A 22,268-nucleotide genomic window follows, 5' to 3' on the forward strand; every position below is an offset into this window, starting at 1 on the left:
ACAACCCAATCGAAAAATTGGCAGAAGACTTTAATAGACATTTCTGCAAAGACGAAATACAGATGGCCAGTAGGCACATGAAAAGATGCTCAACATCACTAATTATTAGAAAAATGCAAATCAAAACTACAGTGAGGTACCACCTCACACCAGTCAGAATGGCCATCATTAAAAAGTCTACAAATAACAAATGCTGGAGAGGGTGTGGAGAAAAGGGAACCCTAGGGCTTCCCTGGTGGTGCAGTGGTTAAGAATCCACCTGCCAATGCAGGGGACACGGGTTTGAGCCCTGGTACGGTAAGATCCCACATGCCACAGAGCAACTAAGCCCATGCACCACAACTACTGAGCCTGTGCTCTAGAGCCCATGAGCCACAACTACTGAAGCCCATGTGCCACAACTACTGAAGCCTGTGTGCCTAGAGCACATGCTCTGCAACAAGAGAAGCCGCTGCAATGAGAAGACTGCTCACCGCAATGAAGAGTAGCCCCCGCTCACCGCAGCTAGAGAAAGACAGCGCAGCTATGAAGACCCAGACCAGCCAAAAATAAGTAATAAATAAAAATAAATAAACTTATTTTAAAAAAAAAAGAAAAGAAAAGGGAACCCTTCTACACTGTTGGTGGGAATGTAAGTTGGTGCAGCCCCTATGGAAAACAGTCTGGAGGTTCCTCAGAAAGCTAAAAATAGAATTACCATATGATCCAGCAATCCCACTCCTGGGCATAATCCAGACAAAATTATAATTCAAAAAGATACATGCACCGCTATGTTCATAGCAGCACTATTCACAACAGCCAAGTCATGGAAACAACCTAAATGTCCATCGACAGATGAATGGATAGAGAAGATGTGGTACATATATACAATGGAATACTACTCAGCCATAAAAAAGAACGAAATAATGCCATTTGCAGCAACATGGATGCAACTAGAGATTATCATACTAAGTGAAGTAAGTCAGAAAGAGAAAGACAAATACCATATATCACTTAGATGTGGAATCTGAAATATGGTACAAATGAACCTATCTACAAAACAGAAACAGACTCACAGACACAGAGAACAGACTTGTGGTTGCCAAGAGGTGGGGGGGGTGGGGGAGGGATGGATTGGGAGTTTGGGATTAGCAGATGCAAACTAGTATATATAGGATGGATAGACAACAAGGTCCTACTGTAGAGCACAGGGAACTATATTCAGTATCCTGGGATAAATCATATTGGAAAAGATATTAAAAAAAGAATGTCTGTATGTATAGAACCGAGTCACTTTGCTGTACAGCAGAGGTTGGCACAGTATTGTAAATCAACTATACTTCAATAAAAAGTAAATAAAATTTTAGAGAAACAAATAGCACGGAGCAAGTTACAACCTGGAATACCTGCAAGGGGGCTGCAGCCAAGGGAGGGACTACCTGCCCAGGAGACCCTCAAACAGGTGCCGGAACCAGAATCACACTGTTCCCCGGGTAACCACCGGCTCCCTGACTGGTTAGGGTGAACCCCAGCCATGGGAGTTTCCAGGCAACCTTCCTACCCCATGCATACAGTCACCTGCCAATCACCAGCCATTTGAGGAAACTCTGCCACATGCAAGAGAAAGAATGACAGACAGGGGAAACCTGACTCCAGAAGAAATAAAAATAATGAAGGGAACAGAAGAGAAATTAATAGGAAGAAATTCCCAAATTCAAATCTCAGAGAGATCTGGGAAGTTATTTCATTCAGAAAACAAAAAACAGGAGAATGCTGTGAAAGAGAAAAAGACTGGAGAACAAAAGAGAACCTGTTAAAGGAAAAATTTGATTGCCAAAAATAATCATAACAAAAATAGAAGATTAAGTGAATGAAACATACCAATTGTAGACCAAAAAGCTGGGCTATACGAGATAAGAGAGACAGAGGGGAACTTGATGGGCCTCCTGTCACCACTCTTTTATTTGTTTTCCATTTTCCTTTAGTCTGTTGACATATTTCATCTGCTGATACTCATTAGCTTACAAGTATGTTGTCCACTAGGACAGTACAGACTTGTGCTCCAGGGTCTAAGGAGAATGCGTGAGACATGATCCACTGCTGGGCACATCACTGTGGAGCTTCAGGACACAAAGGATTAATTGAAGACCCTAACAACTTACAGGTAGAAAATAATAATAGTAGGTCACCCAGGAAGGAACAAAAGTCAGACTGGCATACAGGTAACATTGGTTATTAGAAGTCAATGAAACAATGCATTCAAATTCTGTGAAAAATTAATATCAACCTCAAATGCTAATTCCAACCAAACTATCAAATGTGAAGTCAAATTAAAAAGGAGATTCAGACAGGCAAGGACTCGAAAACTTATCTTCTATCTCCCTTTTCTGGGAGGTTACATGAAAACAAAACTCCAGTTTGCTTATTTTTAAAGAGTGAACTAAGAAGAAAACAGGGATCAGGGTAAAGGTGGATGTAGTGAGAGCCTCCCAAGATGACAGCTCTGGCAGAGGACTGAGAGCAAGCAGGAAGAGCGATTTCCTGCAGAGAGAGGTTATAGGAAAAAAAGGCCTCCTGCACAGAGAGCTGAGAGTTTGGAAAAATTAGGGAACGTGATAAAAGTACTAAGTGCAAGGAATAAATGAAAAGAATTAGAAACTATTGAATGAGAGAAACTTCTTATAGAGGCAGCATGTTGCAGTGCTTAGGAATAAAGTCTCTGGAGCTAGAAGATGTGGGTCTGAATCTTAACCCTGCCAATTATCAGCTGTGTGACCTTGAGCAAGTGGCTCAACCTCTCTGTGCTCATTTTCTCATCTCTCAACTGGAGATAATGATAAGACCAACCTATAGAACTACTGTAAGGAAGTAAATGAGTTAATTTTGTAATACTCTTAGAAAAGAACCTGTCACTTGGTAAGCACCATATAAGGTTTGTTAAACAAATAAGAAAACCAAAGTGCTATATGAAAATCATGGTCATCCAAATAAGAAAATAGATCCCAATTAAAACAAGTTAATGGGCTTAAAAATAAAGACTGTGATAGTTTCCAAGTGATAGACTAAAGTAAAAGCTTAAGGACATCATGTGTGTGTGTTGTGGGAACGGAGGGCACGGGAGAAAGGACAGGCAGGGAATGGGAAGCACAAATTTTTCCTGCTAACAAGGAAAAAGAAAGGCAAACATAACTTCCAGAAAAAACACACTTCTCCCCAAGAAAAACTCTCTATATAAGAAAGGCAGAGTCTGAATAAAGAACAAACTAAAACAGGATAAGATTATACATAAATGGCAGAGTATAAAAAAGGAGGATGCATTAGCATATGATGCTCTGTGAGAATCAGCTAGATTCTCCTCTATCAGTAACTCCATAGGATAAGGTGCAAAGAAGATATGTAAGTAGTTGGCTTTCGTCGTGAGTCAGCATTTCCTAGTAGATTTTCTAGAAAATAGGCACATGAAGCACTTGGGTAAAATTTTTCAAAAATTAATTTAAATCTAACCAAAAGTCACTTCCTCCCTGTACAAAATGTGCTTTCCATCCAAGAAGACATTTTAAATCCTGTCCTTTTTCAAACTGAAAGATAAGAAAGAAAAGGAGTAAGCAAAATATGGTTCCAAGTAACTGTGCCAGGATAATCTAGAATTCTGAGAATTGCTGCTTTTGCTAGAAATGGTGCAATCAAAGCACAGGTTGGCCAAGAGGGAGGCTTCATGTGACTAATTGTACCACGTTCTCTCGCCTGAGTTACACGGGTTACGCAGTTTGGGTGAACATTTCATTGCTCAACTCTCCCTCCAGAACTCGGGGCCTTTTGCCTTGAATGAACCTCTACGTGTGCAGGGATGGGTATGCTGGTGTGTATCTGGGGGGTTTCTGCATCCCACGGCCAAACCAAGATTCTTCAAACTGAGAGCTGGACCTCCAGGAAAGCATTCCTCGGGTCCATGAAGAATTCATCACTGGCTTCTCTGTACTAACCAGCCCACGTGGGACTCCATCACGGCACATTTCACGGAGCCTTGTGGCTGCGTCATTTCGTATGCCTCTGTCTCCTCTACTGGTTGGTGAGCCCTTCAAGCAAAAGACCAACCACGACGCACCCATTAGTGTACCCTCGTGCCTAGAACATTTATTTGCACAGTAAGTAGGAGACAGAGACAGGCACAGGGACAGAGAAAGAGACAGACAGGCAAAGACAGAGATTTTGAGCCCTACTCTCTTGCCCTGTTGTACCTTCCCTTCACTTGGGTTTTCTCATCACTAAGCATTTTTGGAATTTATGAACCTATCTTCTAAGGATAACAACATAAAAATTACCAAAAGCTGTGACAGTAGAGGTTCTGATTGGAAACCCACCTCCCCTGGCCACACACACTCCCTGGGTGATTTTGTCCCCCTTGGAGACTTCAGCGATACTGTTGACCCACAGATCAGTATCTCCAGTCCTGACCTTGCCTCTCAGCTCCAGACCAAACATCCAGCTACCTTCTGGAAACCTCCATTTGGACTGTCCACCACGCACTTCAGCTCAACCAGGCTGACGATGACCTCCTAAATGGCCTCCCTGTCTCCAGCCCCATCCCATGACTACCCTGGAACAGGGCTGCAGATGTGACACGGCACTGCCTGCTTAAGGCCCCTCAATGCCAACACCCTCCATTACCATTACTTGTAGGATAAAGTCCAAGGTCTTTAGAAAAGCAAGTGAGGCTCCCCATCATGGGCACCCTGAAATAAGTCTTCAGGCTTTATCACTTCCTCCCTGGATTATTCCAAAAGCCTTTCCTCGAGCTTTTCCAAGTCTCTTCTCCACAGGAAAGGATCTCAGGTTTAAAATCTAGGGGGTAGAGCAAGTTGTATGAAGTTGCTGAACTTAGGCAAGGTGAGGGCGAGATGAACATATTGTGAGAAAAGAACCAGGATGGGGCTTCCCTGGTGGCGCAGTGGTTGAGAGTCTGCCTGCCAATGCAGGGGACACGGGTTCGAGCCCTGGTCTGGGAAGATCCCACATGCCGCGGAGCGACTGGGCCCGTGAGCCACAATTACTGAGCCTGCGCGTCTGGAGCCTGTGCTCCGCAACGGGAGAGGCCACGACAGTGAGAGGCCCGCGCACCGCGATGAAGAGTGGACCCCGCTCGCCACAACTAGAGAAAGCCCTCGCACAGAAATGAAGACCCAACACAGCCAAAAATAAATAAATAAATAAATAAATAAATAAATAAATTTATTAAAAAAAAAAAAAAAGAACCAGGATGTAGGTGGACCACTGCCAGGGATGCTTCAGCAAAATATCCCCCCAAACTTCAGAGGCTCAGCGAGCCAGATTCACAAGCAGAACCTGGAAGCTGGCATGGGCATGGGGGCGGCGTGGTGCTGGCCCTCGTGCTGCTGAACATGGGGTCTAGGGAGACCCTAAAAGAGCAGAGAGCAAAGCACTAAGTACAGTCACAGAGACAACCTGAAGGGCCCGGCTGAGGCTTGGGGACCGGGCACAGGGCAGTGACAAAAGGGACCAATGGGTGCAGGAGGAAGAGGCAGAATCTTCAGGAGGGCTTTGAGGGGTTCAGGGGCAGCTGCAAGGGCTTTTATTAAATAAACGTGACAGTCCTTTAAGGGCAAACAAATGGCATGAACCTGATATGAACATTTCCCTGTTGGCACTAGGGAGCCATTGAATGCTTTTTAATCAGGGAGGTGACAAAATCAGATCTACGCGTGGGAGAGGATGGCTCGCAGGGAGAAGAGGTTAGAAACTAGCCAAAATGTTCTTAGCTTCATCTGGGGCTCATCTAACCTTTAGAAAGGGCTACAGGCCAACTCTGAAAGCTTCAGTCGAATGGCAGAGTCCTGTTTTGGGGACTGCACGTATCCATGGCAATAAACCAGTTTGTCACAGAGTATTTTCTCTCATCTTGAAATGTCAAAGTATTAATATAATTAGGGCATTCATAGCAACTCTACTCACATTAATGTTTGAAGACCATACATTTCGAATCCAGCCAGGGTCTCTCATTATTGGAATCTGGAAAACAAAAACATTAGAAATTACTTAATAGAAATGTTCTGGAATTAGTGGTAGCGATTGCACAACCTTGTGAATATACTAAAAACCACTGAACTGTACACTTTAACCCGGTGAATTTTATGGTGTGTGAATTATATCTCAATAAAAAAAAAAGGAAATGCAGTAAGAAGAAGGATTTGGTGAGGTTTTTTTTGAACACACTCAGAGTGTGAGGTCTTGGTAAGAAACGACACATCGTGAGGTCATAAATCTCCCTCTCCCACTCCTCTATTCCTCTGTGGTCTCCTCCTTCCCAGAGCACATGGACCAATTATTGGGGTAATGTCAGGAGATAAGGCAACATGGAAAAATGATGGGATTTGGAGTCCGAAGACACGCTTTCACGTGCTGCCTCTACTGTTTCTTGGCTATATGACTGCACAAGGCTGGTTTTCTCTGTAAAATGGGCATAACGACAGCCCCGGAACGGATGGGTGTGCTGTGAGCATTCACTGAGTCTATTCCGGTGAAAAGGCAAAGCCTCATGCACAGATGAGTTGCTAAGACTGTTGCTATGAAATTATCCAAGCAAGTAGCACCTGCACAGTCTGCTTTTCCAACAGGGGACCCCGTTAGAGCTCCCAGCCTAAGGGATGCAATACATTTTCATAGTCCTTAAACTATACTTAAGTTATACTCAGAAACACATATGTTCTGGGACTTCCCTGGTGGCGCAGTGGTTAAGACTCTGCGCTTCCAATGCACGGGGCCCAGGTTTGATCCCTGGTCAGGGAACTAGATCCCACATGCGTGCTGCAACTAAGAGTTCGCATGCCACAACTAAGGAGCCCACGGGCCACAACTAAGACCGAGCACAAACAAATAAATAAATAAATAAAGTAAAATTTTAAAAAACCATATATGTTCTGAGTACAAATAAAGCAGCCCAGAATCAACAACCCTTGAAGCCCCTTACTCCTATTTCCCTCATCCTCTCATCCCCTTGCCCGTCACCCTACCTGCTATTCATCTACAGCATTTAGCTCTTCCAACCCATATTGTTGATTGGCAGATAATTAATGGTGTTGCTTTACCTGATGATTCATTTAGTTTCTCGCAGGGGCCAAGTGCTTTGCTAGGTAGTGGGAACACAGAGATGAGTAAAATAGAAATCCTGTCCTTGAGTCACTCATGATCTAGTGGGGGGCAGGCAGGAAGACATGTAGAAAAGGTTTTCATGGCCAGGACCACCATCAAGACATGCCCAGGGCCGGGTGGGAGCCCGGGAGGGAGGCAATAGTTTGCTTGCGGGAAATATAAGGAAGGTTCTGCGCCTTCTGTCCACAGAAGGTGACATCTGAGCTGCTTCTGAAGGATAAGTGGGGCTCTCGGAGGAGAGAGGAGGAGAAATTCCACTCCAAGCAGAGAAGAGGGTGTGTTCAAAGAAACAAAGGCACCACACATATGTTTGGGGAACAGCGAGGAGTGCCCATGACTGGGGAGTATCCCATCGTGTGCAAGTGATACGGAGCAGGCCCGGGATGGTCTGCAGTCAGGAGACATGGGTAGAGTGGGGTCATTTAAAAAACAGTTTCTTTTTTAACAAATGCCCTCCTTAAACAAAATCTTTTGCAGAAGCCCGTATGTAAATAGAAGGAGAATGCTGTGGTCATTTCAGGGAAGAGGCCTGGAGTCCCCAGTCTTGGTTGCAGAGCCCTGGCTTCAGAGAACACAGTTTGAGAACGATGACGGTACACGGTGGGGAGCTGCCGAGGGGCAGGATGGTCAGACCTGTGTTTTACAGGATCACTCGGACATCTGTGTTTTGGACGCAGAGAAGCAAACTTAAAGGCTTTTTTTTTTTTTCCTTAGCCGCGTAGCTTGTGGGATCTTAGTTCCCCCACCAGGGATTCAACCCCCGAGCCCTCGGCAGTGAAAGCGCGGAGTCCTAACCACTGGACGGCCGTGGAATTCCCTTTTTTTTTTTTCTTTAAAGGCTATTCTAGCAAAGCGTGGCCAGGGTGTGAAGGAAGGTGGTGACGGGGTGGGGGAAGAGGAAGGGGCTGTTGTGAGCACTGCCTAGTGGGAGAGGCCCCCAGGCTTAGTGATTGACTCGGATGGTCGGGTGGGTGAAGAAGAGGGAGATTTTGAGGATGACTGAAGTTCCTGGCCTGGGTGACTTGGTAGATGATGGTATCATTAAGCATCAACCAATGAGGAAAACTGAAAGGATAAATCTGGGGAGGACTCTTAGAGTATTCTGGAACACCTGTAATAAAAAGGATAGATTTTCCTATAATACAGAATCCGGGAAAGAAGGTAGATGTGAGTTAAGGAATTCTATTCAAGTCCAGATCCTGGTAGGGAAAGCGGGCAAGGCGACTGGTTTCTGCATCTATAAATTGCTTAATAAAGTAATTAATTCAGTCCTGGTTTCAACCGATCAATGCATTTGACACACTTGTGGAAGTCCAGTTACTACCTCCATTTTAGCTCCTCTAGAGTATTACAGCATTCTGCAAAAAATCATGCCACTTGGATACAGATGTTCTGAAGCACCCAACTCAAATTCCTCATGGGACACAAACATGGTCACATGCCCGCCAGCACTCGCTGGGTACAATAGTTGCACTGATTTTACACTCACGAGGTAGGCTAGGAAGGCTGGCAGCAGTTTAAATTCACAATGCTTGGATTTGGTCCGAATTAAAAATGAAGTTTCAAATCAAATACCAAATATATTTTTTGCTGCCATGGGAGCAATGACTCTGATCCCCCAGAAATTTGTTTTGATTTCAGAGATTAAAAATATACAAGAACACCAAAAATGGTGAACCCGTGTATTTCAACAGTAATTTCTGTCAAAGCTAAGAAGAAAATAATCTCATTCCACCCCACAGCTATTTGTCTGTTGTCATTCAAAATTCTAACACAAAATGTGAAGCCCACCCTTTGGTCCCTGGGCAACAAGCAGTTAGCAACCGTGGGGTAAGCCAAAAATGAATTTGGGTTTGAACTGAACCCCCATTCTCCCAGTAAGAGCTGTACGGCCTTTAGCAAGGAATTTCACCTTCCTAAGCCTCAATCTTCTCATCTGTAAAAGGAAGAGAACAATAAAATAGTTCTGGAGCGGATGTAAGAATGAAAAGATATAATACTGTGTAAAACAGTAGTGCACACATTTTAATTGCTAATCCTGGACGATGATAACACGGAAGTCTCAATGTCAGGAACAGGTGAGCATCTTCTGAACAGCTGGTTTGCTTTCACCTTATTTATACCATGAAATGTGTAATTGCTCAGGTCCTTCCTGAGACATTGGGGGCCAGAGCCACACTTCTGCTCTACTTCTTATAAATGAGCCAGATTCTATAAAATGCATGTTTGTGTTAGCCTCATTCTTGGCTCTGTCTTCTGCCTCTACCTATTTTTTTCTTTTATTCTTCACTTAATTTAGACATATGTAACTGCTATGGACTGAATGTTTGTGTCCCCCCCAAAATTCATATTTGAAGCCGTAATCCCCAGTGTGATGGTATGTGGAGGTGGGGCCTTTGAGAGGTAATAAGGTCATAAGGGTGGAGTCCTTGTGATGGAATTAGTGCCTTTAAAAGAAGAGATAGGAGCGAAATGAGCTCTCCCTCTGCCACGTAAGGATACATCACGAAGGTGACCACCTACAAGCCAGGGGGAGGGCTCCCACCAGAACCAAACTGTACTGGCACCCACATCTTCTTTAGCCTCCAGAACTATGAGACGTAAATTTCTGTTGTTTAAGCCACCCAGTCTGTGGTATTTTTGTTATAACAGCCTGAGCTGATCAAGACAGAAATTCTGGTATGTTTTGAGCCATCTTTTGTCCTTAGATAAATACAGTAATGGACAGATAGATGATAGACAGACAGACAGAAAAATGAAAAAATGGTTGGAGAATGGACCTAGTAAATGTAGATAGAATAATAGATAGGAGATAGATAGACACTTTCCTATTGTCTTTTCCTTTATGCTGTGTTGATTTGCTTGCTCACTTGACTATATTAATCATTATGGGGTGTAGGGCAGTTGAAATAGAACCACAAAGACTGGTCCTGGTCAGGGCCTCTGCCACTTATAAGTAGAATAATACTGAACCATTGACTCACCCTCGCTGAGCTTCCGTTTCCTCTTCTAAAGAACCTACACGACACTACCCACCTCGGGGCTGCTGTGGGAATTAAGTGAGAGATGTACTTGAAAGTGACCAGCACATGGTAGGTGCTCAGTGAAGGTGAATTTGAATCTCCATGGCAGGCTGATGAAGATCAAGGTCCAGGACACAGTCTCCTGTGTTCCTCGCAGGGCCTTGCTCACTCCTACACCTTTGCCCGTGACTTGCTGGAGGTCACATATATGGGCCTAAATCCAAATTCAAATTCAGGTCTGTGTGACTCCAAAGCTCTTGCTGCCGTTTCACTGATGGAGAAACATTTGGACCACACAGAAGGAGAAAGAGGGAGACTTCAGAGAGAAAGTCTTCCAGATCATCAGGCCTTAAGTCCACAGTGATAGGCCAGGCGTGTCCCAGTTTACACATTCTAAAGTTCATTTGTTCATCTGAACTTCTTTTTAAATAGAGAGTAACATTTTCACATAGAAAGAGTTCCATCCAAGTGAGTTCGTTTTTCCAGGGGAGGAAAGGCAGAGGAAGCCATAGCCTAGATGAACTGAAGCACTGCTGAGCTGTACAGCCAGGGACCTGCTGGCACTACGGTTTATACAGCCTACTTTTATGGGAAAATGCATCCAAACGCCAGCTGAGGATTCCAGGAACACCTGGGAACGGCCCAGGATGCAGTGGGAGGAGCCTTGGTCTGGGGAGGAAGCAGTTCAGGATTTAGTCCTGACTGTCTTACTAACTTGGAGGGGGCCTTGGACAAGGTACTTCCCTTCTCTGGGTTTCAGTTTTTCATCTGTCAAAGGACAGAATTACACTAAGTGCTCTTTATCTCCAAAATTCTATGAGCCTAAATGCACGTGCCCTCCTACATCATGATTCCAATGCCAAGATCCCCCTCTTCTGCAGCCCAGCACCCTCTGTCAATACGATTTGAAAAAAGGGAAGAGGATAAGGAAGGGTTTGCTCTGGTTGGGAGGAGATGGGGTGAAGAGGAGGACACTACAGGTGGGGCTGGAACTGGACCCAGTCAGACTCTAACCTGGGTCCCCCAGGGTCCCTTAGACTAGTGCAGAAATGGAAAGAGAGTCTGTAGTCAAGAGAACTGGATCTAAGCCCTGGTTATAATACTTAATAATGCTTGGTCTTGGGTAGGTCACTTCATGTCTTAGAAATTCAGTTTCTTCAACTACAAAATGAGGTTAATAGCACTTGTTCCATCTTCAAAGCTCTCGAGGGCTCTCTGAAGCTTCTTCAAAGCTTCTCGAGGTTGAGTGCCTCTGATGTCCCATGTCTCTGACCCATTCTCTGAACTCATGGGATTACGTCAGGCGGTAATCCAGGATAATCTCCCTATTTTAAGGTCAGTGATGAGTAATCTTAATTCCATCTGCAACCTTAATTCTTTTTTGCCATGTAATTAACACATTCACGGGTTCTGAGGATCATGGACATCTTAGGGGGGCACTATTCTGCTGGCACAGCCTCCTAATGGGATTGCCCACATTTCCTTTTGCCACGTTGTAGTTCATTCTCCTTGCGGCAGCCAAGGGCATCTTTTTGAAACACAATCTGGTCGTTTTACCTCCATGAGTAAAACCACTCAAATAAATATATAAAATGTATACAATTTTTTAAACCCTTCCTTAACTTGGTGAACAAAGTTTCCACCCACCTGTCCAGTCTCATCTCCCACCTGCACCCTTTGATCTCTCTGACCCAGTCACACTGGCCTTTCACCACCTCCTATTCAATTTATTCCATCCAGCCACAGGGCCTTTGCACATGCTATTTCCTCTGCCCAAGACACATTTCAGCTGGTTAGCTGCTACGGATCCCCCAGACTACAGCCAAGTATCACCTCAGAGAAGTGGTCCCTGGCCTCCTTGACAGTGATCACATCATGACTGCACCCTCCGATAGCACCCTTATTGCTCTTTGCTGGCACTTAGCACAGTTGGCAAAGTTACAATTGTTTGCATAACTCTTCAGCTAATGACAGCTTCCTCCATCAGGGGCAGTGCCTATTGTTCTCACCATTGCACCCCCGGAAGATAGTCAATAAATACTTGTTGAACGAAAGTATAAAAGTGTGACTTTTTCAACATACAGAGGAGGACACTGGAGCTCAGAAGGTCGAGGAACTCAGCCAAGGTCACACAGCCAGCAAGCGGGGGTGGGTGAGCTGGGATCTGACCCAGGTGTGACTGACCTCTAAGCCACAACATCACTCCATCTGCATTGCAGGCAACTGGTAAAGGAAGGGGACTGCGGATGGCCTGATTTTCGTACTTTTCCAGAGGGAAGATGAAGGTGGTGTTGGTCCCTGCAAGTACTTGAGATGTAACTTCCAGGAGAGAACTCTCCCCTGAAAGGAATGATCCCCAGTACAGGCTCTTACCCAAGCCTCGTATTTCATGTGCAGCCACTGGGAGGACGATCAAGACAGGCAGCACCTCCCAGCTCTGCCCGAGGGCATGGCCCTCACAGCTGCCACAGCTTCAGACCCAGAGGCAACCCCAGTGGTGTGCTTAATAGGGAAGCCTGTGTGTGTGTGTGTGTGTGTGTGTGTGTGTGTGTGTGTTAGATTACAGATGGCCTCAAATTCTTTGCTGCCATTGACAGATAAGGTCTAACAGCCCTCCCCTTAAATCTGAGGAAGCCTAACAGACTTGCTTGCTCAGTGATGTGCAGGACAAGTGATATGCAGGACAAGTGACATTCTTCAGCTCCTGAGGTCATTAGAAACCTTCCAGCGTCCCCTCCGCGTTTTGCAATGCTCTTTATGGGGGATGCCGGCTGCGACGTAAGAGGTTTGACTACCCCGAGATATCACATCTGAGAGGCCCGGCAGGCACTCCTGGCAACAGTCCCGGCTGAGGCCGGCCTACCAGTCACCGCCAGCAAGCCACCAGACATGTGAGGGAAGCCAGCGTCGTCCATCCAGGCCAGCCCGTCTAGCAGTCAGGTTCCCTGAGTCATCACATGAGGAGGCGAAGCATCACCCAGCCAAGTCCTGCCCAAATCCTGACCCACGAAATCATGAGATATGATGAGATAGTTGTTGCGTACGTGCACTAATTTGTGAAGCAGTTTGCTCTGGAGGAATAAATAGCCAGAACAGAGGATGTGTGTTGGGGGGAGGGCGTCTGGATTGTATTTCTCTGTTTGTTTACATGTAAAATTACACCTGCGCATCTGTGATTGTGCCTATTTTTGCAAGTGTGTCTATGCGTTTGCCTGTATCTACACAGCCTGTGCTTCTGTGTGTTTATCTGTGTGTCTTCTCATTTTCTCTGTGTCTGTGCGTGTGTATCTATGGCAGAATGATGAGGACGACACTCCCCCTTGAAATCCAGTCCCAGTGCTTACATGTCTCCTTGCCTATTTTTAAGAAGAACCCACACAGACCATAGATGTACGCACGTGTGTGTGTGTGCCTACACAAGGATAAGGTCTGATTAGAAAACAAGGACAGAGCCTCTAATTGGTGGGTTCTATGGGGGAATTCATTCAATACAGGCAATCGCTGAGCACCCACTGTTTGCCAGGCACTGTGCCAGAGCTGGGAATCCAGAGAGAAGCAAGGCCTGGTACAAGGCCCTGGGATGCCGGGAGCCTGCGGACCCAGGGAGGATCAGGCCAACATGAGAGCCCAGAGTTCTGGGCGCAGTGACCTCGGGCTCCTGGGGCACCTGAAGCCCTGTAAGGTCATCAGTCCACGCCCATGAGGGGGCAGCTCAGAGCCAAGCCATCCCCGACTCCACCCGACAAGCAGGCCAGCCTTCCCCAAGGACTTCTCGTGGGATGGTAGTAAGTCTTATGCAAAAACCAGTTCTGCGGTGGGGCAGATAATTCTGGAAACATCAGATAAGACGGACAAAGATTTATTTCCTGCATAACTTCTTTCCTTACTACCTCATTGTATGCTGCCAATCTCCTAAAGGGAATATAAAATGTAGGCTTTCCCCAAACCGCACAATCTTGAAATCCCTTTTCCACTGAGCAAATGGTGGTCTCTGTGTGTCTGGTAACTCATTCAGGGGACATTCTGATGCAGAAATAAGAGGTGTGGTCTCCAACCCTGGGGGTCAGTCATCCACACCTCCCATCTCCACCGTCCCCCCCAGAGAAGGTAAGGTAATAAGTAGTTTTAAGAAATTCAGGGACTTCTCTGGTGGTGCAGTGGTTAAGAATCCATCTGCCAATGCAGGGGACACGGGTTCGAGCCCTGGTCCGGGAAGATCCCAGATGCCGTGGGGCAACTAAGCCCGTGTGACACAACTACTGAGCCTGCGCTATAGAGCCTGTGAGCCACAACTACTGAGCCTGTGTGCCACGACTACTGAAGCCCTCGCGCCTAGAGCCCGTGCTCCACAACAAGAGAAGCCACCGCAATGAGAAGCCCAAGCACCACAACCAAGAGTAGCCCCCGCTCACTACAACTAGAGAAAGCCCACGTGCAGCAACGAAGACCCAACGCAGCCAAAAAGAAATAAATAAAAGAAATAAATTTATAAAAGAAATTCAAGTCTGGGGAATTCCCTGGCAGCCCAGTGGTTAAGACTTCACCTTCCAATGAAGGGGTTGCAGGTTCCATCCCTGGTCCGGGAGCTAAGATGCCACATGCCTCGTGGCCAAAAACCAAAACATAAAATGGAAACAATATTGTAATAAAAATTCAATAAAGACTTTAAAAAATGGTCCACATCAAAAAAAAAAAAAAAAAATGGTCCACATCAAAAATCTTAAAAAAAAAAAAAAAAAGAAGAAATTCAAGTCTGAATGGGGAGGCTAGTGGAAGGAGACACGGGAGGGCTGGGAGGGCTGGGGGGGAGGGAGAGGGGAAGGAGGGAGGGCAGTAAAAATGAACAAAAACAGGAGAAGATGTTTGTGCCATGGGGACAAAGGACAAGACTGAACCAAGGCCAGAGGAAGGGAGGTTGGCCCGAGCCCTCTCTGCTACCACCCCGACACACTCTCCATGCCGGTCTCATCAAAGAGAGAGCCCTGGGCTCTCATGAAGATCTTCTTCTCTAGCCCATGCCAAGTAAGCCAAGGTTTGTCTGTCTCAAGCACCCACATTCCATGGTGTATTAACCACGTCTTTTTATTTTCTGTATTTAATGCTTTAATATCTAGAGCTTTGCTGACCCTGGAGAGACTACCCCTCCCCGAGTAGCCAAGAAGAGAAATTAGTGTCATTTCTGTGCTACTGAACACCTGGTCTTGTGAGTCAAAAGAAAAAGCAGCAATATTTACTTCTTTATTTTCTTAAGCATAAAAACCTCTTATGGAATTCCCTGGTGGTCCAGTGGTTAGGACTCTGCACTCTCACTGCCAAGGGCCCGGATCCAATTCCTGGTCGGGGAACTAAGATCCCACAAGCCTTGCAGCAGACTGGCCAAAAAAAAAAAGAAAAAAAAGAAAAAACTCTTACAAGTGACGCAGTTGAAATCCAGCTTTCCATGACTGGTTTCTCCTTCAGATCCCAGGCTTGATGATGTTTAGGGGCCTGCCTTTCATATGCAAACCAACCAATCCAGAGCCGTGAACTCAACCACCTCTCTGATCAAATGCTCACACTCTGGGCCACTATCCACTTGTCCTAATCACCCCAGGAAGAGGGCCCAGACAACCAGGGACAGCTCCATCCCCCAGAGCCCGCTGCAATCATTCACGCCAGCCGGTCCGAAGCCCGCTGACCCTGCGTGCCCATTCCTTCCCCCCGAAACCACAATAAAGATTCTTGCCCATATGTTCCCCTCTCTCCTTCTACCTCCTGACTGACCCTGGTGCTTCCTCGTGTGGCCCTGGATGGAGCGTCTGCCTCCTGTTTCTAGGGATCTGTGAGAATTACAAACTTCTTCCTTCATGACAGTCATTTCTGTGTCCACATGTCTTACCGTACAGGAATAAAACAAATCTTGGGTATACTTAAAACACTTGGCATCCTGGAGCCACAAGCCCAGAAGGTGGAACTCAGCAGAAGCAGCCATGACAACATCAAGGCATCGATATACCCAGGGAGATTATACAGAATAGCTAAGAATTTTAGTACAGCCACTGATCAAACCAAACAGACACCCAACCAACCAGAAAGGGCACATCAGCCTTGGATACACCAATTAGTAATTCAAGTAGCTTTTTACAGGGTGACTAAAACATAGAGTCTAGAATCTGACCAGCTTGAGCTCAAATCCTAGACCCATCACAAACCATGTGATCTTGATCTAGTCACTTAACTTTTCTGTGCTTCAACTTTTTCACCTGTAAAATGGGGATAAGACTATATTGTTATGATGAGGATTGAATGTGAATGAATTTAAAACACTTAGCACAGGGGCTTCGCTGGTGGCGCAGTGGTTAAGAATCTGCCTGCCAGTGCAGGGGACATGGGTTCGAGCCCTGGTCCAGGAAGATCCCACATGCCGTGGAGCAACTAAGCCCGTGCACCACAGATACTGAGCCTGTGCTCTAGAGCCCGCGAGCCACAACTACTGAGCCCGTGAGCCACAACTACTGAAGCCCGCGCACCTAGAGCCCATGTTCCACAACAAGAGAAGCCACCGCAATGAGAAGCCCGCACACCACAACGAAGAGTAGCCCCCGCTCGCTGCAACTAGAGAAAGCCCACGCGAAGCAACGAAGACCCAATGCAGCCAAAAATAAATAGATAAATAAATAAATTTATATGTTAAAAAAAAACAAAAAAAGCACAGAAACAGATACATATTATGCATTCAATAAATGTCATATTATTATCATTATGACCACTGTGTATAACTGAATGACATAATTGAGGTCTGACGCAGCTCCTCATCGGTGTTAAGAGCCCATTGCGGGTGCCTCCTATGCCAGGGGCTGTGGACAAAACTAAGTGTTGTTGCCGTTCAGAGCAGAGAAACCAGCGAGGACAGGGTTAGTCAAGTCCGGTCATTAATTATCTCCTACAGGCCATGCCCTGTGTTGGGTACTGAGTTCATCACTGGGACAATTGCAAAGTTGACTAAGACGTGATCACTTGAGTGATTCATCGATTAGTGTGGAATAATAACACGCATCGACTGTGTGCCTGGTGCCATACCAGCTGCTTCCCACCTTCAATTCCTATCATTCTTCTCTAAGTATTGTGGGTATTACCACCCTGGTTTTTTTTGGAGAAGCTGAGTTTCAGAAAGGTTGAGTAATTTCCCCAAGGCCACACAGCTGACATGCTCTTTGTACGCTAAATGGCACTGCCCCCCTCTGTCCAGCGGGCAACTCCTACTCACTCCCCATCTGCTTTGCGGTGACCGCTGCTCCTGCAGGTGCAATCAGTCATTTCCAGGTCAGCATCTCCCTAGCACCTTGTTCGTATCTTATCGTTAACACTTGTCATAATGCCTTGCCTGCTTCTCCCTCACTGGACTGGGAGCTCCCCGAGACCAGCCACCAGCTTATCCTTCTTGCTCTTTAGAGCTTAGTACCTGTGGCCACTCGGTGACCGTTAGTGGAACGTCTGAATGAGAGAATGACTGACTGAGGTAACTGCAGCTGTGGTCACACAGCTGTGGTACACAGAACGGATTTACAGCACGTATAGTTTCTCAACATATTAGAGGGAGATTCCTCGAAGGCTTTGCATTTCACATGTGTCAAAGCTTGAGGCGAAGGAAAGAGACACACATGACCCAATGCCATCGGGAAGCAGTGCGGAGCTTTGGTGTCTGTGTTCTCCCTGTTTCATCATCTTTCTCCTGAACACCCTCCAGGGACTCAGACCCCCTTAAGACATGGAGGCGGTCAAGCCTGAGGTGAGGTCCAACCCTAGCAGGGCTTCCCCAAAGGATTGGAAACCACATGGCCTATTAAGTCAAACTTTGTTAATTTGCACCAAGCAGGCTCAAGTCAACTTACAGCACGCTTTATTCTTTTCAACGACAAATAAGGACTTGGCCTGAGCAAGCAAGTGCCCCCTAGGAAGGTTTGTATGTGGATATATATATATTTTATTCATTCTTTTTTTTAATGGCTGTCACTTATTTTTTATTTATTTATTTATTTTTGGCTGCGTTGGGTCTTTGTTGCTGCGCACGGGCTTTCTCTAGTTGCGGCGAGCGGGGGCTACTCTTCGTTGTGGTGTGCGGGCTTCTCATTGCGGTGGCTTCTCTTGTTGCAGAGCACAGGATCTAGGCACGCAGGCTTCAGTAGTTGTGGCTTACAGACTCAATAGTTGTGGCTCACGGGCTTAGCTGCTCCGCAGCATGGGGGATCTTCCCAGACTAGGGCTCGAACCCGTGTCCCCGGTCCTGGCAGGCAGATTCTTAACCACTGCGCCACCAGGGAAGCCCTGGATATACTTTTTTAAAGAGATACAAATAATACAGTATTTTGCATGTAAATGAAGGTTCTAAAGTGCCTGAGGACCATTTATTGATGAGAGTGATTTAAAGGAGGCCGCAAGTATGGGACAAGAATATGAACTTGGCTGATGGGCCTGAGTAACGGCCTCAGGCATGGAGTTGACACCCCCAAAGTGGCAGCTCATATACAGCATTTATACTCTTAAGTTCCATGACAAAGCTTCTGTTCACAAAATGTGCAAAGCCTTGTGTCCAGAACACCACAGATTCCAAATGAGAAGGAATTGAATAAATGAGGGTTTATTCTGTCTAAAAAGAAGAGCCAGCAGCAGCCTGCTGAAGAGCACCCTGCATTTCAGAACCACAGGAGAGGAGAATTCAGCTGATGTTCTCAAGTATGCACACACAGCATCGTGCAGTTTAAAAGCCCAGCTTTTAAAAATGAGGCCCAGGCAACCAGCAACCTGTTCTCTGTGTCTATGCGTTCGGTTTTGTTTCATTTTAGATGAAATGAATGAAGAGGGTCAAAAGGGACAAACTTCCAGTGATAAAACAAGTCCTGAGGATGCAATGGTGACTACAGTTCACAATGCTGTATTGTATATTTGGAAGCTGCTAAGAGAGTACATCTTAAAAGTTCTCATCACAAGAAAGAAAATGTTTAATTATGCATGGTGATGGATGTTAACCAGACTTATTGTGATCATTTCATAATCTATACATGCATCAAGTCATTATATTGTACACTTGAAACTAGTACAATGTTACATGTCAATTATATCTCAATTCAAAAAAACAGCTTTCCTATGCCATCTACCAATTCAGTATTTGTCTGGATTAATAAGCTCATCTTTTAAGATACAGACAGCCTGTGGAGAGAACAAACAGAGCAAACTTTTTACCTACAGTGTCCACAGATTAAATACGCTCAGCAGATTCAGTTGCTCTGAGGAAAAGGAGTTTATGATGGAAGGGTGGGAATGGTACAGAGTAAGGGGGGAAGGCACGTTTGGGAAAAAAGAAAACAATCGGGCCCTGATCCATCAGTTCAAAAGTGGGTGGTTTTCTATGTATAAACAACCACCAAGAAGATGAAGAAATTGCTGCCCCTGAAGACATTAGGTCCACGCAATACAGTTCTTGCATTTCTCAGAAGAGGCGGTTGAGGAGGGAGCCAGTTACAGCAGCCCTGATTCCGGGGAGAACTCTTACATAAAGAACTCGGAGAAAGCCTCCTGACTTTGTGTACATCCAGCTCCTTCTACGAAAGCATCTGGTCTCCTAAGACAGCTACGGTGAAGCTGGCCCCCCGCCAGGCTGGAGAGTGGGCAAGGGGCAAGGGAGGCGACAGCAGGAGAATCAGGACATGACAGGACACGATGTGCCCCTATGTCGCCAGCCTCACCCCAGAGCACCATGGGTTGAGCTGACCCAGATGACAGACACCCACATCCCTGTGGAATTGGGACCTGCGGGGAGGGGCACTGGAGGGAAAGACTGTCTGTTGCTCGGGAGAAACTGACAACGCAGTCAGCGCTGGACACAGTGACATTCTTTGGCCACCCGGCCGCCTACGCCCCAGCCGGGACTGCGGGCAAAGCCTGGCGCTTCCAGATTGGGAAGTCACCAAAAGCTGAGGGAAGCATGACAGCCCTCCCTCTGATGGTGGCCGGTGGCCTGGGGACATGGGGAGGAGGGGGATGTAAATGGGGCGGGACACAGGAGGGGCGTGGTGCCAGGCTCTGCCAGGTGCCCACAGCCAAGAGGCTAATTAGGTGGGAGTCAGGTATTCAGCCGCCAAGAGGGCCAACCAAGAGCTCCTCCATTCAGCCCGCCTGTGAGGGGGGCCTTTCCCTGTCCCCGGGCCAAGCATGGTCCCTACCAACGACAGGCAAGAAAGGAACCAGCAGGTCACCAAGGTTCAGCAAATGCAAGCTTCCCAGGGCTGGGGAGGCGGGCTGAATTCCGCAGTCTTGACGCACAGACCCCTCGGGCTGGCCCGGCTTTCAGGCTGAAGCAGGAGCCAAAGCCTGGTGTGGCCCAGAGTGGCTGCAGGAGCTCCTTCCTGAGCCCCAAGCCTGGCAGCGGCCACAGGCCCCCAGTAGCGGCTGCTCCAGCCTGGAGGGCAGTCAGAGCTCAGGGCTGCCACAACACAGGAGCTGGGCGAGGCTTCTGGAACGTGCAGGAGCCTGGCCTTGGGGCACACAGGGGGCCTCAGGTTTGGGGACTGCCTGTTTGAATGACGGCTTCACTTAAAAACAAAGAGGGAATAAGCCAGAGCTCCACAGAAATGGGTGCATCCTTCTCGGGACTCGAGCTAGGACGCAGCTCTGCTCTTGGGAACAAACACCTTTCTCTGGGCCAGAGGCTGGGTACCCAGAGACAGGGTGGAGGTCCCTGTCCTGAAGGGGTCCCAGGCCCCCACCACCAATGCCTGCTAACCTGAGAACCAGGTAAAAGAGAGCATGATGACGGGGCAGGAGCTCAGGGAGAGTCACGGGGGAGTGACAGCCGAGCTCAGCTGTGAAGGTGGATGGGGGTCTCAAGGCCAAAAGGGGGAAAGAATCCCCGCAGCGGGGAAAGGGGCACAAGGGCGTCACAGCTCGGAGCAGCAGCCCCTGGTGGCCTGTGGCTTGATGCGGGGCCAGGAAGAGGCGCCCTGGGGCCAGGCTGAGCTGGCTGCGCCGCTGGGATGGAGCTGCTTTGCGCCCGCCTCTCCTGCTCTGGCTGGAAGGCCCGCAGCCTGCCCCAGCCTGTGCGTCAGGGCTTCGGGGCTCAGCAGGCTGCCCCCGCACCAGGGACGGAGTGAAGCCCCTCTTAACGCAGCACCAGCTTGCCCCTCTCCCCTGTTGATCCACCCAGACAACGATGAAATACGCTGTCCCTTTGTGTTGCCTGTTTATTGCCTATCAAAGCCCCTCTCTTCACCTGATTCCCCTGCTGGCTGCTGCCCGTTTCTGTTGCCCTTTCTGGCAAATGCCTCTGCAGAGTCGTTGGTGCTTGTGTTCTTCAGTTGCATCTTCTTGTTCTCTCCTAAACCTGCGTCAGGGCGGCTCTCCGCCTCCCCCAGTCTGTCACCAGAACTGTCCGCGTCAAGGTCACCAGCGGCATCCGGGTTGCTAAATCCAGTCAACATTCTCAGTCCTTAATCATGTTTTTGATCCATCAGCAATGTTTGAGGGCTCCCCTGGTGCGCAGTGGTTAAGAATCCGCCTGCCAGTGCAGGGGACACGGGTTCGAGCCCTGGTCCGGGAAGATCCCACATGCTGCAGAGCAACTGAGCCTGTGCGCCACAACTACTGAGGCATCACTCTAGAGCCCGCGAGCCACAACTACTGAGCCCTTGTGCCACAATTACTTAGCCCGCGCACCTAGAGCCCATGCTCCGCAACAAGAGAAGCCACTGCCATGAGAAGCCCACTCACCACAATGAAGAGTAGCCCCCACTCGCCACAACTAGAGAAAGCCCGCGTGCAGCAACGAAGACCCAACGCAGCCAAAAATAAAATTAATTAATTTTTTAAAAAAACTAAAAAAACAACGTTTGACACAATTTCTCACTCCCTCTTCCTTGAAACACTTCCTCCTCTGACCTCCAGGACACCAAAGGCCCTTGTCTTTCCCTCCTGCTCCAATGTTAGCTCTAGGTTTCCTGCAGGTCTCTCCTCCGCCCTCCAGGGACCACCTTGTCCCTCTTCTCGAGCTGACTGACTCTCTTGGTGACCTCATCGAGTCTCGGGGCTTTAAATACCTACAGAAGGCTCGTGACTCCTGAGTGTGTA

The 22,268-nt window shown here is 47.3% G+C and overlaps 1 protein-coding gene across 3 annotated transcripts in view; it reads right to left on the reverse strand.

Annotated features, from left to right (window-relative positions):
• The window catches only part of LPIN1 (lipin 1), a 124,746-nt gene that overhangs the window by 85,785 nt on the left and 16,693 nt on the right, over positions 1–22,268 (reverse strand). For all 3 annotated transcript variants that reach the window (XM_059942193.1, XM_059942192.1, XM_059942194.1), the window contains exon 2: positions 5,950–6,006. In XM_059942193.1, the coding sequence (XP_059798176.1) occupies positions 5,950–6,006 (57 nt within the window). The remainder of the gene's footprint in view (positions 1–5,949; positions 6,007–22,268) is intronic.

This window comes from Balaenoptera ricei, chromosome 13 (genome assembly GCF_028023285.1).
Source record: "Balaenoptera ricei isolate mBalRic1 chromosome 13, mBalRic1.hap2, whole genome shotgun sequence".
Classification (NCBI taxonomy): Eukaryota; Metazoa; Chordata; class Mammalia; order Artiodactyla; family Balaenopteridae; genus Balaenoptera; species Balaenoptera ricei.